The sequence below is a fragment of the Tamandua tetradactyla genome, chromosome 6, assembly GCF_023851605.1.
Source record: "Tamandua tetradactyla isolate mTamTet1 chromosome 6, mTamTet1.pri, whole genome shotgun sequence".
Lineage (NCBI taxonomy): Eukaryota > Metazoa > Chordata > Mammalia > Pilosa > Myrmecophagidae > Tamandua > Tamandua tetradactyla.
Window position 1 is genome coordinate 109,612,576 of NC_135332.1, and position 17,075 is coordinate 109,629,650.

The following is a 17,075-nucleotide window of genomic DNA, read 5'->3' on the forward strand; positions in this document are numbered from 1 at the left end:
AGCAGCCTTAGCAAACTAAAACATTGACTTACATTAAACAATTAGAACTTTTTTTCACTTACCTTGAGATAACTTAATGATTCTAACCATATCTGAGGCTTATAATTTTTCTTGCATTCCTGGTAATATCAATATATTTCAAACATACCTAAATGCACATATAATATGTACATATCTCAAGCACTAGCTAAAGTCTAAGATACCCTTTGATGCTTTAACATTGTACTAGTCTCTGTTCAAGAGTAGTGGCACAGGGTAGGACTGAAGCAGAGAGGAGGGATTCATTTGGATTACTGTCTTTTTCAATTATGTCGAAGGATATAATCCAGTTTCCACACTAAATAAAGAAAGCAGAAATTCAAAATTATTCAATATTTACTATAAAGTACTGAATTTGTAAGCTGATTACCATCTCTATTTCAAAATTAAAACACAGCCCCTTTGGGATCCTAGGAACCACAAGGGGATTCTATAATGCTTATGGACCAGTCAGGATCAAATGGAAGAAAACTGGTGTCTTGGGGGAAATTCTCCCCTTTATTTTCTGGAAAACTGAAAAGTAAAAGGTAAATAAATGTAATGAATACCAAATTATATCTCTTACTTTCAAATGCTCACATTGTGAGGTTTTAAGTGGTACATTCAAAACAAGATCATTTAAATCTTTTGTTCCTCTGCTAGACAATAGCCACAATGAAATCAAAATTCTATGAGCTATGAGGGCTTTACTGAGCATCTTGAGATAGGACCTTGTTCCCTGAGGCTGTGTGTGAGGGGCAGGGCATGGGGTGGGAGGGAAGGGGAAGAAAGGCCAATGGGAATGAGTTATCTGGGTATACCCTGGTAAAGCAAAACAAACCAAAACACAAGAGCTAAATTCATTTTTTTTCCTCAAGTTGATGGACAGTAGACTAAAATCCAACCAAAATTCCCAGTTCAACTATCACCACCACTCCCAAATCTTGTGAAATCGTAATTTCCCCCATTCTTTGGAGGAGAGGGGAATAATGTATCTAAAGAAGAGATTTATAGTGTTAACCTTGGATCTAAAATGTGAGATTCAATGCGCAGAAAAATCTGTTGCTTGTTTAACTGCTCTTGCCACTCACCTGGACCAAATAAATTCACAACCACTGAGTTGGAGAGGCCATATGGCTTGTAATTAGACTCTTGCTCTTGGCCAAGATATTGAGACATTTATTACATTTGCTGTTCAGCATTCACCTTATCTTACTGGCCTGGAAAATGTTATGAGGAAGACATTAAATAAAACAAACTTCCTTTATTCACCATGCCCCACTCAATCCCATTCCTCTCTTCTCCCTCCAATCAAAAGAAACCAATTTCTAAAAATAATTCACGGAAGATAGTGCTTGCAAATAGTCCAAAACTCTTTACCTTCACCTCATACAAAAATATCAAGCTAGCACCATTAAGACACAGAGTTCCCACAAGAAGACATGTGAGTCAGCTCAGAATGTTGCCTGAAAAGCAGTTTAAATTAAGTGGACCTATGATTTCTTTGACTTTTGGTTTCTGTCTCAGCTGGAAAGGCACATAAAGTCTGCTAGCTTTCTCTCTAGGATCGTCAATGGCTTCCTAGGGGGTGTTTTCTTTCTTAATCTCCAATGGTCTTTGGCTGTGTGGGCTCCAGTGGCCCTGGTAGCTATAAAGCTTTTTCCAAAACGATTCCCTCTTAAAGGGCTCCAGTAAGCAATCCCACAGTGAATGAGCGGAGACACCTCTCCGTAGAAACCATCTAATCAAAAGTTACCACCCATAACTGGATGGGTCACATCTCCATGGAAACAATAAAAATGATAAAATCCAGCAATACTGAATGAGGATTAAAGGACATGACTTTTCTGGGGTACACAATAGTTTCAAACTGGCGAAGACAGTGTTAAGAAGATGATCCATATGCTCTTGAAGACCTTTCTGCATGGAAATGAGGGAAATGCAATGACCAAATATAGTTTTGAAATTTGGGATCTGTTTTGAAATTATCTTATTTTCAGAATGAGAAGTGTATCTGGTTACCTTTATGAATATAGAGACACGAGAAGAGAGTTATGATGGCAGAAAACAAAGAGCCTCATGCCCTCATCCTATACTATCAGTGTAGTTGGACTCTCTGGGACTGAAAAAGACAAGGGTAACTGTGGAACTGGAAAATCTTGATTTTGCAATAGATTTGTACACTCAAAAGAGATGAATATTATTCAGAGCATACTTCTGTGCTTAGTATGATAGACTCTGGAGGACTTTGGAGGACATGTAGTAAACAATGATCACTTTTTATACTGGGGTAACATAACACAAAATGGTAAAGATGGTGAAGAATGCAAAATTTCATGTCATTGAGCAGACAAAATTCATTAATGACCAGACTTTCTTGCCTCATTGTAGTACAAATTTGCAACCATATATAAAATGTGCAGCTGCCTCTAAATTGCAGTCAGCAGAAAACCTAATGTACATTTGCACTGATCAACAAGGCTTGGAACGAAACTTTGAACAGAAGCAAATGTCTGAAGGAAAGCTATCTGTAGATGGGTTTTTACTGTGCATTGATGTAAGTCAAGGATGCAATAGGAAGTTTTATGATCAACTTAAACTTGTGAATAATCTTTCTGTCAAGCTTTCGAAATAAAAAAACCTAATAATAGCAACAACTAAATGTGATGAATGGGTGGATCATTATCTTAGAGAAGTCCAAGCATTTGCTTCAACACAAAGAACCTTCTGTTGTACAAAAGACAACGTGATGTTTGTGGCCACTTAAATTAGAGGCTGGGATTTGCAAACAACATAGACTTCAGTGATATAAAAATAGAATTTATTAGGAAAGTAGTTAAGAGATTATTAGAAATGAGATATAGTTACATCACCAGGTGGCATAGCACCACCACTCAAAGAGGAACGCTGGGGAACCCTAGAGACAGCATTTTCAGGGTCTGACTGGAAGAGTCCCAAGCAAAGCATCCTCCTCTCCTCTCAGATAAGAGTCTCTCTATCTCCTTCTTCTTCTTCTTTCTAGCTGCTTATATGCAGTTTATATGAAGTTTTTACACAATAGTGGCCGGATTCGAATTAGCTTACATTGACTGGGCTTAGGTGGTCTTCTGGAAACTGGCTAGGAATTGAGAGGAGCTTCTTGGGACCTAGATAACTTTATCAAAGTATGTCTCCTTCTGGGAGGATAGCCAGTCCTCCCAACTGGAGTGCACATTTCAACAATTTATTACCAAGGTCATGCAATGGCAACATCAGCTAGGCATAACATATGCTACAAATTTAGTTTTCCCTTTCACCTTCTTGTAGTGGAAGCATCAGCCTGATTTAATGTCAACATTGAGACATGTTTCACTGTACTGGTACAAATTTGGATAAAATTAGTGGTAAGCCTAAAATCATTCCCTATCTGGATGCTTATAAAACACAGAGACAACTTGTTATGACAGCAACAGATAAGTCTGAAAAACCTGTGCAGTCTGTAAGAGATTATCATGCAACTTGGAAACTGTTAGTAATTAAATAAGAAATCATCCTGATTATGAAGAATACATGAATTTAGAGGGAACAAGAAAGGCCAGAAATACATTCTCAAAACATATTGAACAACTTAAGTTAAACAGGAACACATAAGAAAAAGGAGAAGAAAACATAAATTTTTTACCAAGAGCTTTTCGTACTCTTTTGCCAAATCTAGAAGGGACTGAACGTTTGGATTGGTCAGAGGCTTTGAAGTTAATGAAAAGGAGCAGATTTCTAATTATGTTTTGTGGTCCTAGAGAAAATCCCTTGGGATGGATGAAACTAACCACAAAGACAAAGTTAATGATAGATGGATTCTGTTTGCTCTCCTAAGCACTTTAGAAGCTGAGAAAGTCTATCAGAACCATGTACAACATGAAATATCAGAGAAGAGGAGGGCAGAAATGAAGGAAAAATTCAAAAAACTTTGGAAAACAGTTCACTTCACCTGGGCAGCTGCGGGAGGAAGCTATGTGCTTTGTTATGGAGGATGAAGCCTTCAAATATATCACTGAGACTGACAACAAAGAAGGATACAGTAGGCATCAGCTAGAAATAGTTGAAAAAGCAAAAGTTTAGGAAATGCTTTTTGAGCATTCTGAAATTTTTTATGATTTAGATCTTAATGTAACACCTAGTTCAGATAAAATGAGTGAAATTCATACAGTTCTAAGTGAAGAAACTAGGTATAAAGCTTTAAAGAAACTTGCACCTATATGCTTCTACTTAAGCACATAGGGTTTATCACCCTACTAAAGAAACATATCTTAGTGGCCAAAATTGCACAGACATTAAAGTGGAGCAGTTACTTCACAGTAGTCTTTTGCAGTTGGATCATGGCTGCTTAAGGTTGTATTAAGACATACTAATATAGATAAAGTTAACCTTTTCATTTTAGAGAAAGACGGCCTTGCCCAAGAGTTAGCAAATGAGATAAGGGCACAGTCCACTGATGATAAGTATGCCTTAGACAGGAAAATTTATGAACTTGTTCTTCAGCCAGTGAATGCCAAATTGCCTTACTTTTTTAGCCAGTTATAAACTGCCACCTTTAAACCACATGGGTGCTTCTGTGTTTTTAACTTCACTGAGTCACTGAATTTTATTGGGAAATTTACTAGAAAAATAAGAACAGAAGCTTCTCAGATAAAAAAAAATATATATATATGGCTAATCTTCCATTTACATTAATTCTGGATAATCAGAAAAATACCAAGAATCAACCAATCCTCAGGCACCAAGGGTAGCAATTAGCACACAAGTCCTCTTGTAAATGTTACCTGCTGGTACTTACCCTCATAAATTTAATGAAACCCAAGTAAAGCAAGCTCTAAGAGCAGTATTGGATTCAGTTAAATACAGTTTAGAAGTTGTGAGCCCAGTTCCCTCCATTAAGGCATATCAGAGGCTGACTTGAGAATTGTCATGTGTGGTGACCCATTTAGTGTCTTGATCTTATACTTTCACCTTCCCTTGATTCTTATTTCTTTTCAGTACTGCTCAAGCTTTACAGAGTAATTCTTTAATGCTTGAAAAAATCATTGGTGAAAAGAAGAGGCAAATACAGATTACAATATTATATCATTCCTCAATTGGAGTAACAAAAGATGAAATACTTCATGGGTATATATTAGTTTACTCTGGCAAATGGAAACCATCAATGGGAATGCTTCTATCTGAAGTTCAGGATACCATTCCTATATAGTTGGTAGCAGTTACTGACAGCCAAGTAGATTTTTTTTGAAAATGAGGCCATTAAGGAGTTAATGACTTAAGGAGAATACATAGCAACTGAGATCACTGCTAAATTTACAGCATTGTATTCTTTATCTCAGTTTCATTGGCAAACTGAGTTTTTGCCAAACTACTGTTTTTTAGTTCTAGGAAAAAAAATATATGATAGAGAATTCCTACTTATCTGATAATACAAGGGAATCAACACATCAAAGTGAAGATCTTTTTCTACCATCTCCCAGAAACTGTTTTCCCTATAACAACTACCCTGATTCAGAAGATGATACAGAAGCACCACCTCCTTATAATCCAGTGGGGGATGATGTACAATTACTTCCAACACCTAGTGATCATTCCAAATAGAGATTTTATTTGAAAGGAAATGAATTGTCTACTCATAGCACCCCAAACTGTCATGACCATGAATGCAACTGTAAAGTGCCTCCACCTACTAAACCTAAACCAGTTGTGCCTACTACAAATTATGAAGAAACTAGATCCAAACCTTTTAAAAACAATTAAAGCTAGGTGCACAGGTAGTTCAGTGGTTAGCCTTTCATGTGGGAGACCCCGGTTCAATTCCTGGACTATGCACCCCTCCAAAAAAAAAAACAATCAAAGCTAGTACTGGTAAAAATAGAAGGAAACAGACTTCCCGGGTGCCTTTGGTACATCCAGAAGTATGGATCCTTCTGATAACTATGTAGAACTGACTGACACATTTTTCAAGCAGAAGGGCTATTCTGATGAGATTCATGTTGTCCCAGATGATAGTTGAAAATAGCAATACTAAAATTCGAAACTCATTTGTAAATAACACCCAAAGAGATGAAGAAAATGGATTTTCTGATAGAACCTCAAAAGGTCATGAGGAACAGAGGCCTTCAAAATTCAAGTACAAGTCAAAAACCTTGTTTAGTAAAGCCAAGTCACATTACAGAGAAACATCTTCAGATGCAGGTGATGATGAGGCTTTTACCACTTCTAAAACAGAAAGAAAAGGAAGACATCATGGAAGTAAAGAAGTTCCTCTTCTTTCTCCAACTAAAACTTGGAAAGGTATCATTGACAATCCTGCAATCACTTCAGACCAAGAGTTAGATGATAAGAAAATGAAGAAGAAAACCCACAAAGTAAAAAGATAAAAAGCAGAAAAAGAAAATTAAGAACTTCAATCCACTAACACATAGAAATTGGGAAAGTAATTACAACGTCCCTCCAGGATCTGATTATAGTTGAGAAGCCCAGACCACTTGTTGAGAAATGTGTTGAACTTATTGAAGATACAAGGTTATATACCAAAGGACTCTATTGTGTTAGTGGAAATAAAACTGATTAAGACAACATTCAAAAGCTGTTTGAAAAAGATCATAATACCAATCTAGTATCAATGCAAGTAACAGTAAATGCTGTAGCCAGAGCACTTAAAGCTTTCTTTGCAGATCTACCTGATTCTTTAATTCCATATTCTCTTCACCCAGAGCTACTGGAAGCAGCAAAAACCCCAGGTAAAACAGAACATCTTCATGTATTGAGAGAAATTCCATCTTGTAAACTATGATGTATTCAGATATAGTAGTAACACATCTAAATAGGGTTAGTCAGCAAAATAAAATCAACCTAATGACAGCAGACAACTTATCCATCAGTTTTTGGCCAACCTTGACGAGACCTGATTTTGAAAATTGAGAGTATCTATCTACCACTAAGATCCGTCAATCTGTCACTGAAACACTCAATCAACAGTATCAGTTTTTCTTTTACAATGGAGAAATTCTAGGAAGTATGAACACTGTGGCTTCTCCACCACCTTCAAACCCAGGACATTTGGTGGAACCGATGCGACCACTTCAGTTGCCACCACCATTGCAACCTCAGTTGATACAACCACAATTGCAAATTGATCCTCTTCGTATTATATAAGTAGGAAGTGATTGCAGACAGCCTAAAACTGGACAAAAAGCAAATCTAAACATGCATGTTTCAGGGTTCAGTAGTATACTTCAGGCTTCTTACAGATGATTCAATTCAAAATGATGAGGTGTTATCTCCTTGAACTACATGGTATTCCTTATCCATTTACATTACAGGTTTAAGATCATGTGATAAGCATGACTGGAGAGATTTAATTTTTATAAATAAAAATAGCTATAAAATACAAATCTGCTGCTGTATGAAACGTTACTGCAATTAGCGTATCACTTCTGTGGCAATTTCTGTCACATATTATTGTGAATAAAATTTTTCTATAGAAATTAAATAATTTAAAAACTCACAGGACAGTGCAAAGGTGGCTCAGTGGCAGAATTCTTGCCTGCCGTGCCGGAGACCTGGATTCGATTCCCGGTGCCTGCCCATGTGGAAAAAAAAAAAAGAAAGAAAACCTCACATATATAGACCTTTAATACTTTTCTGCCTGCTTTATGGTTGGTTTTGTTATTTAATGTGCTAATTTGAGTAATTTAATTTACATTTTAGCAGTCTGTATAGAGAACAAAAAGCCCAGGTAAGTATTTTATAATTTCAGCCATGCTTGGACTGTTGTTTAAAAGAAAGAAAAAAAAAAAGCCAGTTAACATATTTCACATTTCTGTATCTTCATCATCTAAGTAAACTGTGGATGATTTAATGAGAGAAAAATTAACATATTTCTTATCAGACATACATATCAAGGAGATGCTTGTGGCTAAAGTGAGTTGATAATGTTGTGCAAAAGACAGTTCTCACCAGTTCATTTCTTCATGGCCCATGATGAAATGAACATTTTATATACTATTAATTCTGTAAACAGATAAATGGTCAAAAGATCTCTGATGGTCTGTAATCTTAATCTATTTTAGATATTTTAATTTTCTCCCTCTTGGGGAATACATTTAGTATAGTATAGAAAAACAGTTCATGACATTTTCATACAGAGCTATATAACTTTTCATACATAAAAATGAAATCTATTGTAGAAAATTCTTTAACCCAAACATTTAATCAAGGACTTCAATTTAATCTGTTCCTTCAATCTATTTTTATGGGGCTCTTAAAGAACATATCTAAAAATCCATTGTTAGTGTAGCAATAAAAATACTTTAGGTACTGACAGCCTCTTTTCAATGTGTGTATACAAAATTACAAACTTGTATTCATATTCCTTTCTATGAAGTGTACTAAAATCCAAAATGGCTCTTGTACCATTTTTTAAACACTTTTTTCCTTTGATGTTGGTACTAGATTTGCTATAAATGACTGCTGCTTCTGGGGTTAAACATTTTGTGAGTGAAGATGCAAACAGAACACTAAATTATGGACAAAATTTTCAGAATAGGTGGCATAGGTAAATTGTTTTGTGAGGCTTTATTCAAAATTCTTTCATTATCGCTTCTCGGCCTTTTGGCTAAGATCAAGTGTAGTATCTGTTCTGATCAGTTTAATATCTGATACAGCCTCTATCCGAGGGCAACATATTAGACGGGTTTTTGGGGTAAGGAGTTGGAGTAGAAGCTTGCTCTGTCCACTCTGCGCAACGACCTGGTATTGCAGTACCTCCAGGAACAATGCACCAAAAAAAAAAAAAAAAAAATTCTTTCATTATCAAACCACAACATATTTTTCTGGAAAGGAAAAAATGGTTTGTTTGCCACTGCTATATTTTGTATAGTAAAGATTCTTTGCTCAATGTTAAAATCTTCATTCATAATTAAGGTTGTTTTATAGGAAAAAGATCATTTCGAGAAAAAAACAACAACTTTGCATTCTTGAGATGAACGCCACGCAGTTTCATGATATCTATTTTATCCTTTGATGAAATGGGTTTGCTAATACTTTGTTTTATATGTCTGGATCTATGTTAATGAGATTGGCCCATAATTTCCTTATTGGGTTTTGCATGCCTCATGAAATAACTTAGGAATTATTTCTTCTTTTTTTACTTCTCTTGAAGAGTCTGTAAAATACTGGAATTATGTGTTAATAAAATGTTTGGGGAAAGAGGTGTCAGGGTAGTTCAGTGGTAGAATTCTCACCTGCCATGTAGGAGAGCTGGGCTTGATTCCAGGCCCATGCACTTCCCAAAAACAAAGAAATCAAGAAAGAAAAACAAACAAGCAACAAAAATTCAACAAATGGTGCTGCAATAATGGTTTACTCACATGGAAATGTGACCTCTACCATACAGCATACAAAAAAAGAAAATGTTTGGGGAACACTCTGGGCTATTGCGTGATTATAGATTTTAAATTATTGATTCAATTTACTTAATGTTTACAGATTATTTAGGTTTTTTTCTTTTTTATTAAAAAATTTGAGTTCTTCAAAATTTCCTCTTATCTTTTACACATCTATAGTACCTGAATTTTGTTGTCCCCTTTTTCATTCCTTGTATTTGACTATTACTGCTTTCTTTCTGTGACCATTTTCATGAGGTGTGTGGCAATTTTATTAGTATTCTCAAATAATCAACTTTTGGTTTTGTTGATTCTTTTGTATATTGGTTTCTACCTAATTCCTGCTCTCTACTTCTCTTAATGTATCCTGTTATTCATTTTCTAACTTACGTTGTATGCTTATCTTCTTAACTGTCAACCCTTCTCTTTATATGAAGCATTTAAGTTTAAAATTTCCCTATATATTGCACTTTAATTGGGTTAAATAAAATACATTAAAATTTTAAAAAACTAAATATTTAGTTTTTATTTTAATATATTTTATTTAACCCAACATGTCCAGCATATAGATCCTGTACATGTTTTATTAGCTTTTATAGCTAAATATTTAACTTTTTTGAACTATTCTAAATGATATCTTCTAAAATTTAATTGTGGTTCCCAATTGTTCATTCCTAATATATAGAAATAAGATAGATTCTTTGGGATTTTCTGCATTCATGTTATATGCACATGAGAAAAGTTTTATATTTTCTTTCCAGGCTGCATGCCTTTTATTTCTTTTTCTTGCCTACTGCACAGGGTAGGATCTCCAATACAATGATGCATGGTATTAGAAGTGGTAATTTGCTTTGTTCCCAATATTAGGGGGAAACCATTCAGTCTTTCATCATTGAATATGTGTGCTGCTTTGTTTTTTACTATATATACACACTCACAAAATTAGAGCAGCTGTAGGTTCACAGGAAAAATATGCAGAAGGTACAGTTACCATATATGCTCCCCATACAGACAGCAGTTTCTTTATTATTAAAATTTGTACCAATGAAACCTTTGTTACAATTGATAAAACAGTATTGTAATAATAACATTAACTCTAGTCCATAGTTAACATTAGGGTTCACACTTTGTGCTAGCTCTGGGGTTTTGGCAGCTTTCCTTTATCAGATTGAAGAAATTCCCTTTGCATCTTGGTTTGCTAAGAGTTTTTTCATTACTGGTTACTGAATTTTATCAAATGTCTTTTCTGCCTCAGTTGATATGATCATGTTAATACTATTAATATGGCAAATTATACTGATTTTTTAAAACTTTTTATTATATAGTATAACATATATACCAAGCAAAAAAATAAAAGAGCAATAGTTTTCAAAGCACTCTTGAATAAGTAGTACAGGACAGATCCCAGAGTTTATCATGGGGTACCATAAGATCCTCTTGAGATTTTTCCTTCTGGCTGCTCCAGCATATAGGAGGTTAGAAGGCTTAAATATTTTATCATCACAATTGACCTTTGTTTCCTTTTCTGTGAAGAATAACATGTATACAAAAAAAAGCAATAAATTTCAAAGTGTAGCACCACAATCAACTGTAGAACATATTTCAGAGTTTGACATGGGTTATAATTCCACAATTTTAGGTTTTTACTTCTAGCTGCTCTAAGATAATGGAAACTAAAAGATATATCAATTTAATGATTCAGCATTCATAATAATTTATTAAATCCTATCTTCACTGTATAACATCACCATCACCTTTGCTTTTACCATGGTCATAAAAGTGGAATCATACAGTATCTATCCTTTTGTTTCTGGCTTATCTCACTCAGCATTATGTCCTCAAGGCTCATCCATCTTGTCATGTGCTTCAGGATATCATTTCATCTTACCACTGCATAATATTCCATTGTATGTATATACCACATTTTGTTGAGCATCTATTGATGGGCATTTGGTTTGTTTCCATCTTCTGACAATTGTGGATAATGCTACTATGAACATCAGTGTGCAAATGTCAATGTCAGTTTGTGTTGTTGCTTTCAGCTCTTCTGGGTATATACAAGTAATGCTATTGATGGGTCATAGGGCAACTCAATATTTAAATTCCTTAGAAACTGCCAAACAGTCTTCCATAGTGGCTGCACCATTCCATATTCCCACCAGCAGCGCATAAGTGTCCCAGTTTCTCCACATTCTCTCCAACATTTATAGTTTCCTGTTTGTTTAATAGCAGCCATTCTTATAGATGTGAGGTGGTATCTTATTGTAGTCTTGATCTGCATTTCCCTTATAGCTAATGAAAATGAGCATCTCTTCATGTGCTTTTGAGTCATCTGTATTTGCTCTTCAGAAAAATGCCTATTCATTTATTTAGCCTGTTTTACAATTGGGTTGTTTGTTCTTCTGTTGTTGAGTTGTATGATTTCTTTGTACATACAGGAAATCACACCTTTGTCCAATATGTGATCTCCAAATATTTTCTCCCATTGAGTTGGCTACCTCTTCATCTTTTTTGACAAAGTCTTTTGAAGTGCATTAGCACTTGATTTTGAGGAGTTCCCAATTATCTATTTTTTCTATTGTTGCTTGTGCTTTTGGTATAAAGCTTAGGAAGCTACCACCTATTACTAGGTGTTGAAGTGTTTCTCTATATTTTCTTCTAGAAACTTCATGGTGCTAGTTCTTATATTTAGGTGTCTGAACCACTTTGAGTTAATTTTTGTGTAGGGTATAAGATAGGGGTCCTCTTTCATTCTTTTGGCTATTGATATCCAGTTCTCCCATGCCCATTTATTTAAAAGGCTATTTTGTCCCAGTTCAGAGGATTTGGGGGCCTTGTCAAAAATCAGTTGACCATAGGTTTGGTGGTCTATTTCTGCACTCTCAATTCGATTCCACTGGTTAATGCTTCTATCTTTGTGCCAGTACCATGCTGTTCTGACTCCAGTGACTTTATAACAGGTTTTAAAGTCAGGGAATGTTAATCCTCCCACTTTGTTCTTCTTTTGTAGGATGCTTTTAGCTATTTAGGGTCTCTTTCCCTTCCAGATGAATTTGGAAATTAGCTCTCCCAAGCCTTCAAAGTAGGTTGTTGGAATTTTGATTGGTACTGTGTTGAATCTGTAGATCAATTTGGGGAGAATGGACATCTTAACTATATTTAACCTTCCTATCCATGAACAGGGAATATCTTTCCACCTATTTAGATCTCTTTTGATTTCATTTAGCAAAGTTATATAGTTTTCTGTGTACAAGTCCTTTATGTCCCTAGTTAAGTTCATTCCTAAGTACTTGATTCTTTTAGCTGCTATTTTAAATGGATTTTTTCCTTAACTGACTCCTCAGTTAGGTCATTGCTTGTGTATAGAAACATTACTGATTTCTGCATATTAATTTTATATCCTGCCACCTTTCTGAATTTATTAGCTCAAGTAACTTTGCTGTAGTCTCAGGATCTTCCAAGTATAGTATCATATCATCTGCAAATAACGTGAGCTTTACATCTTCCTTTCCAATTTGAATGCCTTTTATTTCTTTGTCCTGCCTGGCTGCTCTAGTTAGAACTTCTAGCACAATGTTGAATAATGGTGGTGACAGTGGGAATCCTTGTCTCATTCCTGATCTTAGGGGGAAAGCTTTCACTCTCTCTTCATTGAGTACAATGCTTGCTATCAGTTTTTCCTATATTCCCTTTATCATATTGAGGTAGTTACCTCTGATTGCTTTCACTCTCTCTTCATTGAGTACAATGCTTGCTATCAGTTTTTCCTATATTCCCTTTATCACATTGAGGCAGTTACCTCTGATTCCTATCTTTTGGAGTATTTTTTATCAGAAAAGCATGTTGAATTTTGTCGAATGTTTTTTCAGCATCAAGCAAGATGATCCTATGATTTTTCTCTTTCAATTTGTTAATGTGCTGTATTACATTAATTGATTTCCTTGTATTGAACCATCCTTGCATTCCTGGCATAAACCCCACTTGGTCGTGGTGTATAATTATTTTAATATGTTGTTGCATTTGATTTGCTAATATTTTGTTGAGAATTTTTGCATCCATGTTCACTAGGGAGATTCACCTGTTGTTTCCCTTTCTTAAAACATCTTTACCCATTTTTTCCCCTATATCCACTCTGTTTCTTTCATATTTTCCTCAATCACATTCCTGATCCAGCACATACTTTGCTCTCCATCGTTCATTCTACCTCTTTCCTCATAGATCACATGTTCCTGCTTGCCCATTCTTATTGATACAAAGGGGAAACAGCTGAAAAGATGCTGTGGGTCGACAGGGCCTTTGTTTTTGTGTGTCTTTCTGTATTTAAGTGGCATACTTCTCTACCTCTCTAGCACATGGGTATTTTATCTTATAGCCATGTTTGGACAGTGTCATTGTTTGTCCATAGCACAAAGCTTGGATATTATGGAGACAACTGTGCATGATGTTTGGCTGTGAGCAATCATATGTGCTTGTGAGATGGAGGTAGCAGCCATGCCAGATGGATGTCATTATAACCAGGACCATTAAAATATTTAGTACTTCTAATTCTTTATTAACTTAATATTTTTTTATGATGGTGAAAGCACTTCTGAAACCTGTTCTTCCTCATGGTGGAGAAAGGGACTGGAGAGAGGATTCAGGCAAACTCAAGTTCGAACCAGGGTAAACCAGCTGGGCACTCCATTAGGGGCAAGTGTCTTTGATGATGGGAAAGCATAAACATTACTGGACAAGAAGTTGATTCACTATTTTCACCACTGCAATCTCTCCAGGACTTAGAAGTCTGTAGTGTTAGTATCATCTCACTGAGTGATGACTCATCACATGTTCGGGGTCCCTGGATCACTCTGTACCCAATCTACTTCTATCATATTGAGCATGTGCTATTTCTAATCTCGTGCCATATGGTCTTATAAAGTGTTACTTTTCCCACCAAAATCTCATTCGATTCCCATCAAGTATACTCCTTGGCCACCTATCCCTTATTCATGGAGGATGGTTGCCCTCATACAGATGCTCAGACCACACCCCATGACAACATTTTGCTTATCTCTTGTGTGCTCACATTCATTATTACCCGGTTTTGGTATTAAAATGATATTAGCTTCATAAAATGAGTTAGTTAGAGTTCTTTTTCTCTCAATTTTCTGAGAAGTTTGAGAAGGATTGGTGTTAGTTGTTTTTTTTTTTTTTGGAATATTTGATAAAATTCCCCTATGAAACCATCTGGCCCTGGGCTTTTCTTTGTAAGAAGAGTTTTGATGGCTGATTGAATCTCTTTACTTGTGATTGGGTTGTTGAGATCTTCTATTTATTCCTGAGTCAGTGTAGCTTGTTTGTGTGTCTCTAGGAATATGTCCATCTTATCTAAGTTGTCTAGTTTGTTGGCATATAGTTGTTCATAGTATCCTCTTACAATTTCTTCAGCGTCTGTGGGGGTGCATAACCCCTTCTGATTTCTGATTTTATTTGCATCCTCTCTCTTTTTTTCTATGTCAGTCTTGCTAGTGGCCCATCAATTTTATTGATTTTCTCATAGAACCAACTTTTGGTCTTACAGATTCTTTCTTTCTATTTTTCTTTTGTTTGCCCATTTATCTATCTCTACCTTAATCTTTATTTCTATTCTATTTGCATTAGGGTTAGTTTGCCATTCTGTCTCAAGTTCCTCCAGGTGTACTGTTATGTCCTTGATTTTAGCATTCTCGTTTTTTAATATAGGGATTTAGGGCAATAAATTTCCCTCTCAGCACAGCCTTTGCCATATCCCATAAGTTCTGATAAGTTGTATTCTCATTTTCATTCATCTCCAGATAGCTACTGATTTCTCTAGCAATTTCTTCTTGACACACTGGTTGTTTAAGAGTGTGTTATTTAATCTCCATATATTTGTGAAAGTTCTCGTTCTTTGGTGGTTATTGATATCCAGCTTCATCCCATTGGGATCAGAATGTTTTGAACAATTTCACTGTTTTTACATTTATAAAGACTTGTATTACGGCCCAGCATATGATCTATCCTGGAGAATGTTCCATGAGTACTAGAGAAGAATGTATATCCTTGTGTTTTGAGTTACAGTGACCTATATATGTTTGTTAGGTCTAAATCATTTATCAGGTTATTTAACTTCTCTATTTCCTTGTTGATCTTCTGTCTGGTTGTTCTATATATAAAGAATGGTGTATTAAAGTCTCCTAGTATTATCGTTGAAACATCTATTGCTCCCTTCATTTTGCCAATGTTTGTCTCATGTACTTTGGAACTCCTTGATTGGGAGCAAATACATTTATGATTGTCAGTATACGGTGTCCTTCTTTGGTCCTTATGATGTCTTTACATTTAAAGTCTACTTTGTCTGATATTAGTATAGCTACTCTTGCTTTCTCTTGGTTACAATTTGTGTGGAAAATCTTTTTCCATCCTTTCACTTTCAATCTATTTGTATCCTTGTGTCTAAAATGAGTCTCTTGTAAGCAGCATATAGGTGGATTACATTCCTTAATCCATTCTGCCAATCTGTATCTTTTAATTGGTAAATTTAGTCCGTTAACATTCAAAGTTATTACTGAGAAGGTGTTTCTTGAATCTACCATCTTATCTTTTTTATTTTATTTGTCAAATCTATATATTCTTTTCCCTCTTTCTCTTTTTATCCTTTAAATTACCCCTACTGGTACTTTTCAATTCTGTGCTCTCCTCCAGGCCTCCTTTCTCCTGTCTTTCTTTTTCAGCCAGCAGAATTCCTTTTAGTATTTCTTGTAGGGCCACTCTCTTGTTGACAAATTCTTTCAGAACTTGTTCATCTGTGAAAACATTAATCTCTCCCTCAGTTTTGAAGGACAACTTGACTTGGTACAGAATTCTTGGCTGGAAGTCTTTCTCTTTCAGGATCTTAAATACAGTATACCACTGCCTTCTCAGATCCATAGTGCTAGTTGAGTAGTCTTTACTCAGTTTTATGTGGTTTCCTTTGTACGTACATTGTTTTACTCTTTCCACTTTCAGAACTTTCTGCTTCTCTTCAACATTTGACAGATTGATTAGCATGTGTCCTGGGGAAGGCCTACTTGGATTTATTCTGTTTGGAGCTCACTGGGCTTCTTTCACTTGTATATTTATGTCCTTGATAAGGGTTGGGAAGTTTTCCCCCACTATATCCTCAACTACTCTTCCTAGTCCTTTACTCCTCTCTTCTCCTTCTGGGATACCAATAGTTCTTATATTTGTGCACTTTGTTTTGACTATCAGTTCCCTGAGATCCAATTCAAATTTTTCCATCTTTTTTTGCCATTTGCTGTTTTGAGTCTTCAAAATCAGTTATCCTGTCCTCTATATTGCTTATTCTTTCTTTCTCTTTAAATGTTGTGTTATATGCCTCTAGTATGTTTTTTATTTGGTCAACAGAGTCTTGAATCTCTGTGATATCTGCTAATTTTCTATGCATTCTTTCAAATCCCTCTTTATGCTCTTCTACTATCTTCTTATGTCATTTGCCATCCCACTTATTTTATTAAGTAGAGTTACATGAACATCTTTGATTAGTTCCAACATCTATGTCTCCTCTGGTGTTTTCATTTGGTTGTTAGGCAGGGCTATATCCATCTGCATTGTGATGTGCTTAGTGATTTTCTGTTGTTTTTGTCACATGTA

General features: G+C 35.5%; 2 protein-coding genes, 1 non-coding gene and 1 pseudogene across 7 annotated transcripts in view; 3 read left to right on the plus strand and 1 right to left on the minus strand.

Annotated features, from left to right (window-relative positions):
• The window catches only part of LOC143688686 (uncharacterized), a 237,425-nt gene that overhangs the window by 190,764 nt on the left and 29,586 nt on the right, over nucleotides 1–17,075 (minus strand). For both annotated transcript variants that reach the window (XM_077166900.1, XM_077166899.1), the window contains exon 2: nucleotides 7,548–7,621. In XM_077166900.1, coding sequence (XP_077023015.1) covers nucleotides 7,548–7,621 — 74 coding nt within the window. The remainder of the gene's footprint in view (nucleotides 1–7,547; nucleotides 7,622–17,075) is intronic.
• Nucleotides 1–17,075, plus strand: part of DNAJC5B (DnaJ heat shock protein family (Hsp40) member C5 beta) — a 133,008-nt gene that overhangs the window by 109,714 nt on the left and 6,219 nt on the right. The window lies entirely within an intron of this gene.
• Nucleotides 2,073–7,194, plus strand: LOC143686276 (rho GTPase-activating protein 5-like; annotated as a pseudogene).
• LOC143689327 (U2 spliceosomal RNA) lies at nucleotides 8,637–8,827 on the plus strand. Its single transcript, XR_013178768.1, has one exon. It is a non-coding gene; the product is annotated as a U2 spliceosomal RNA (small nuclear RNA).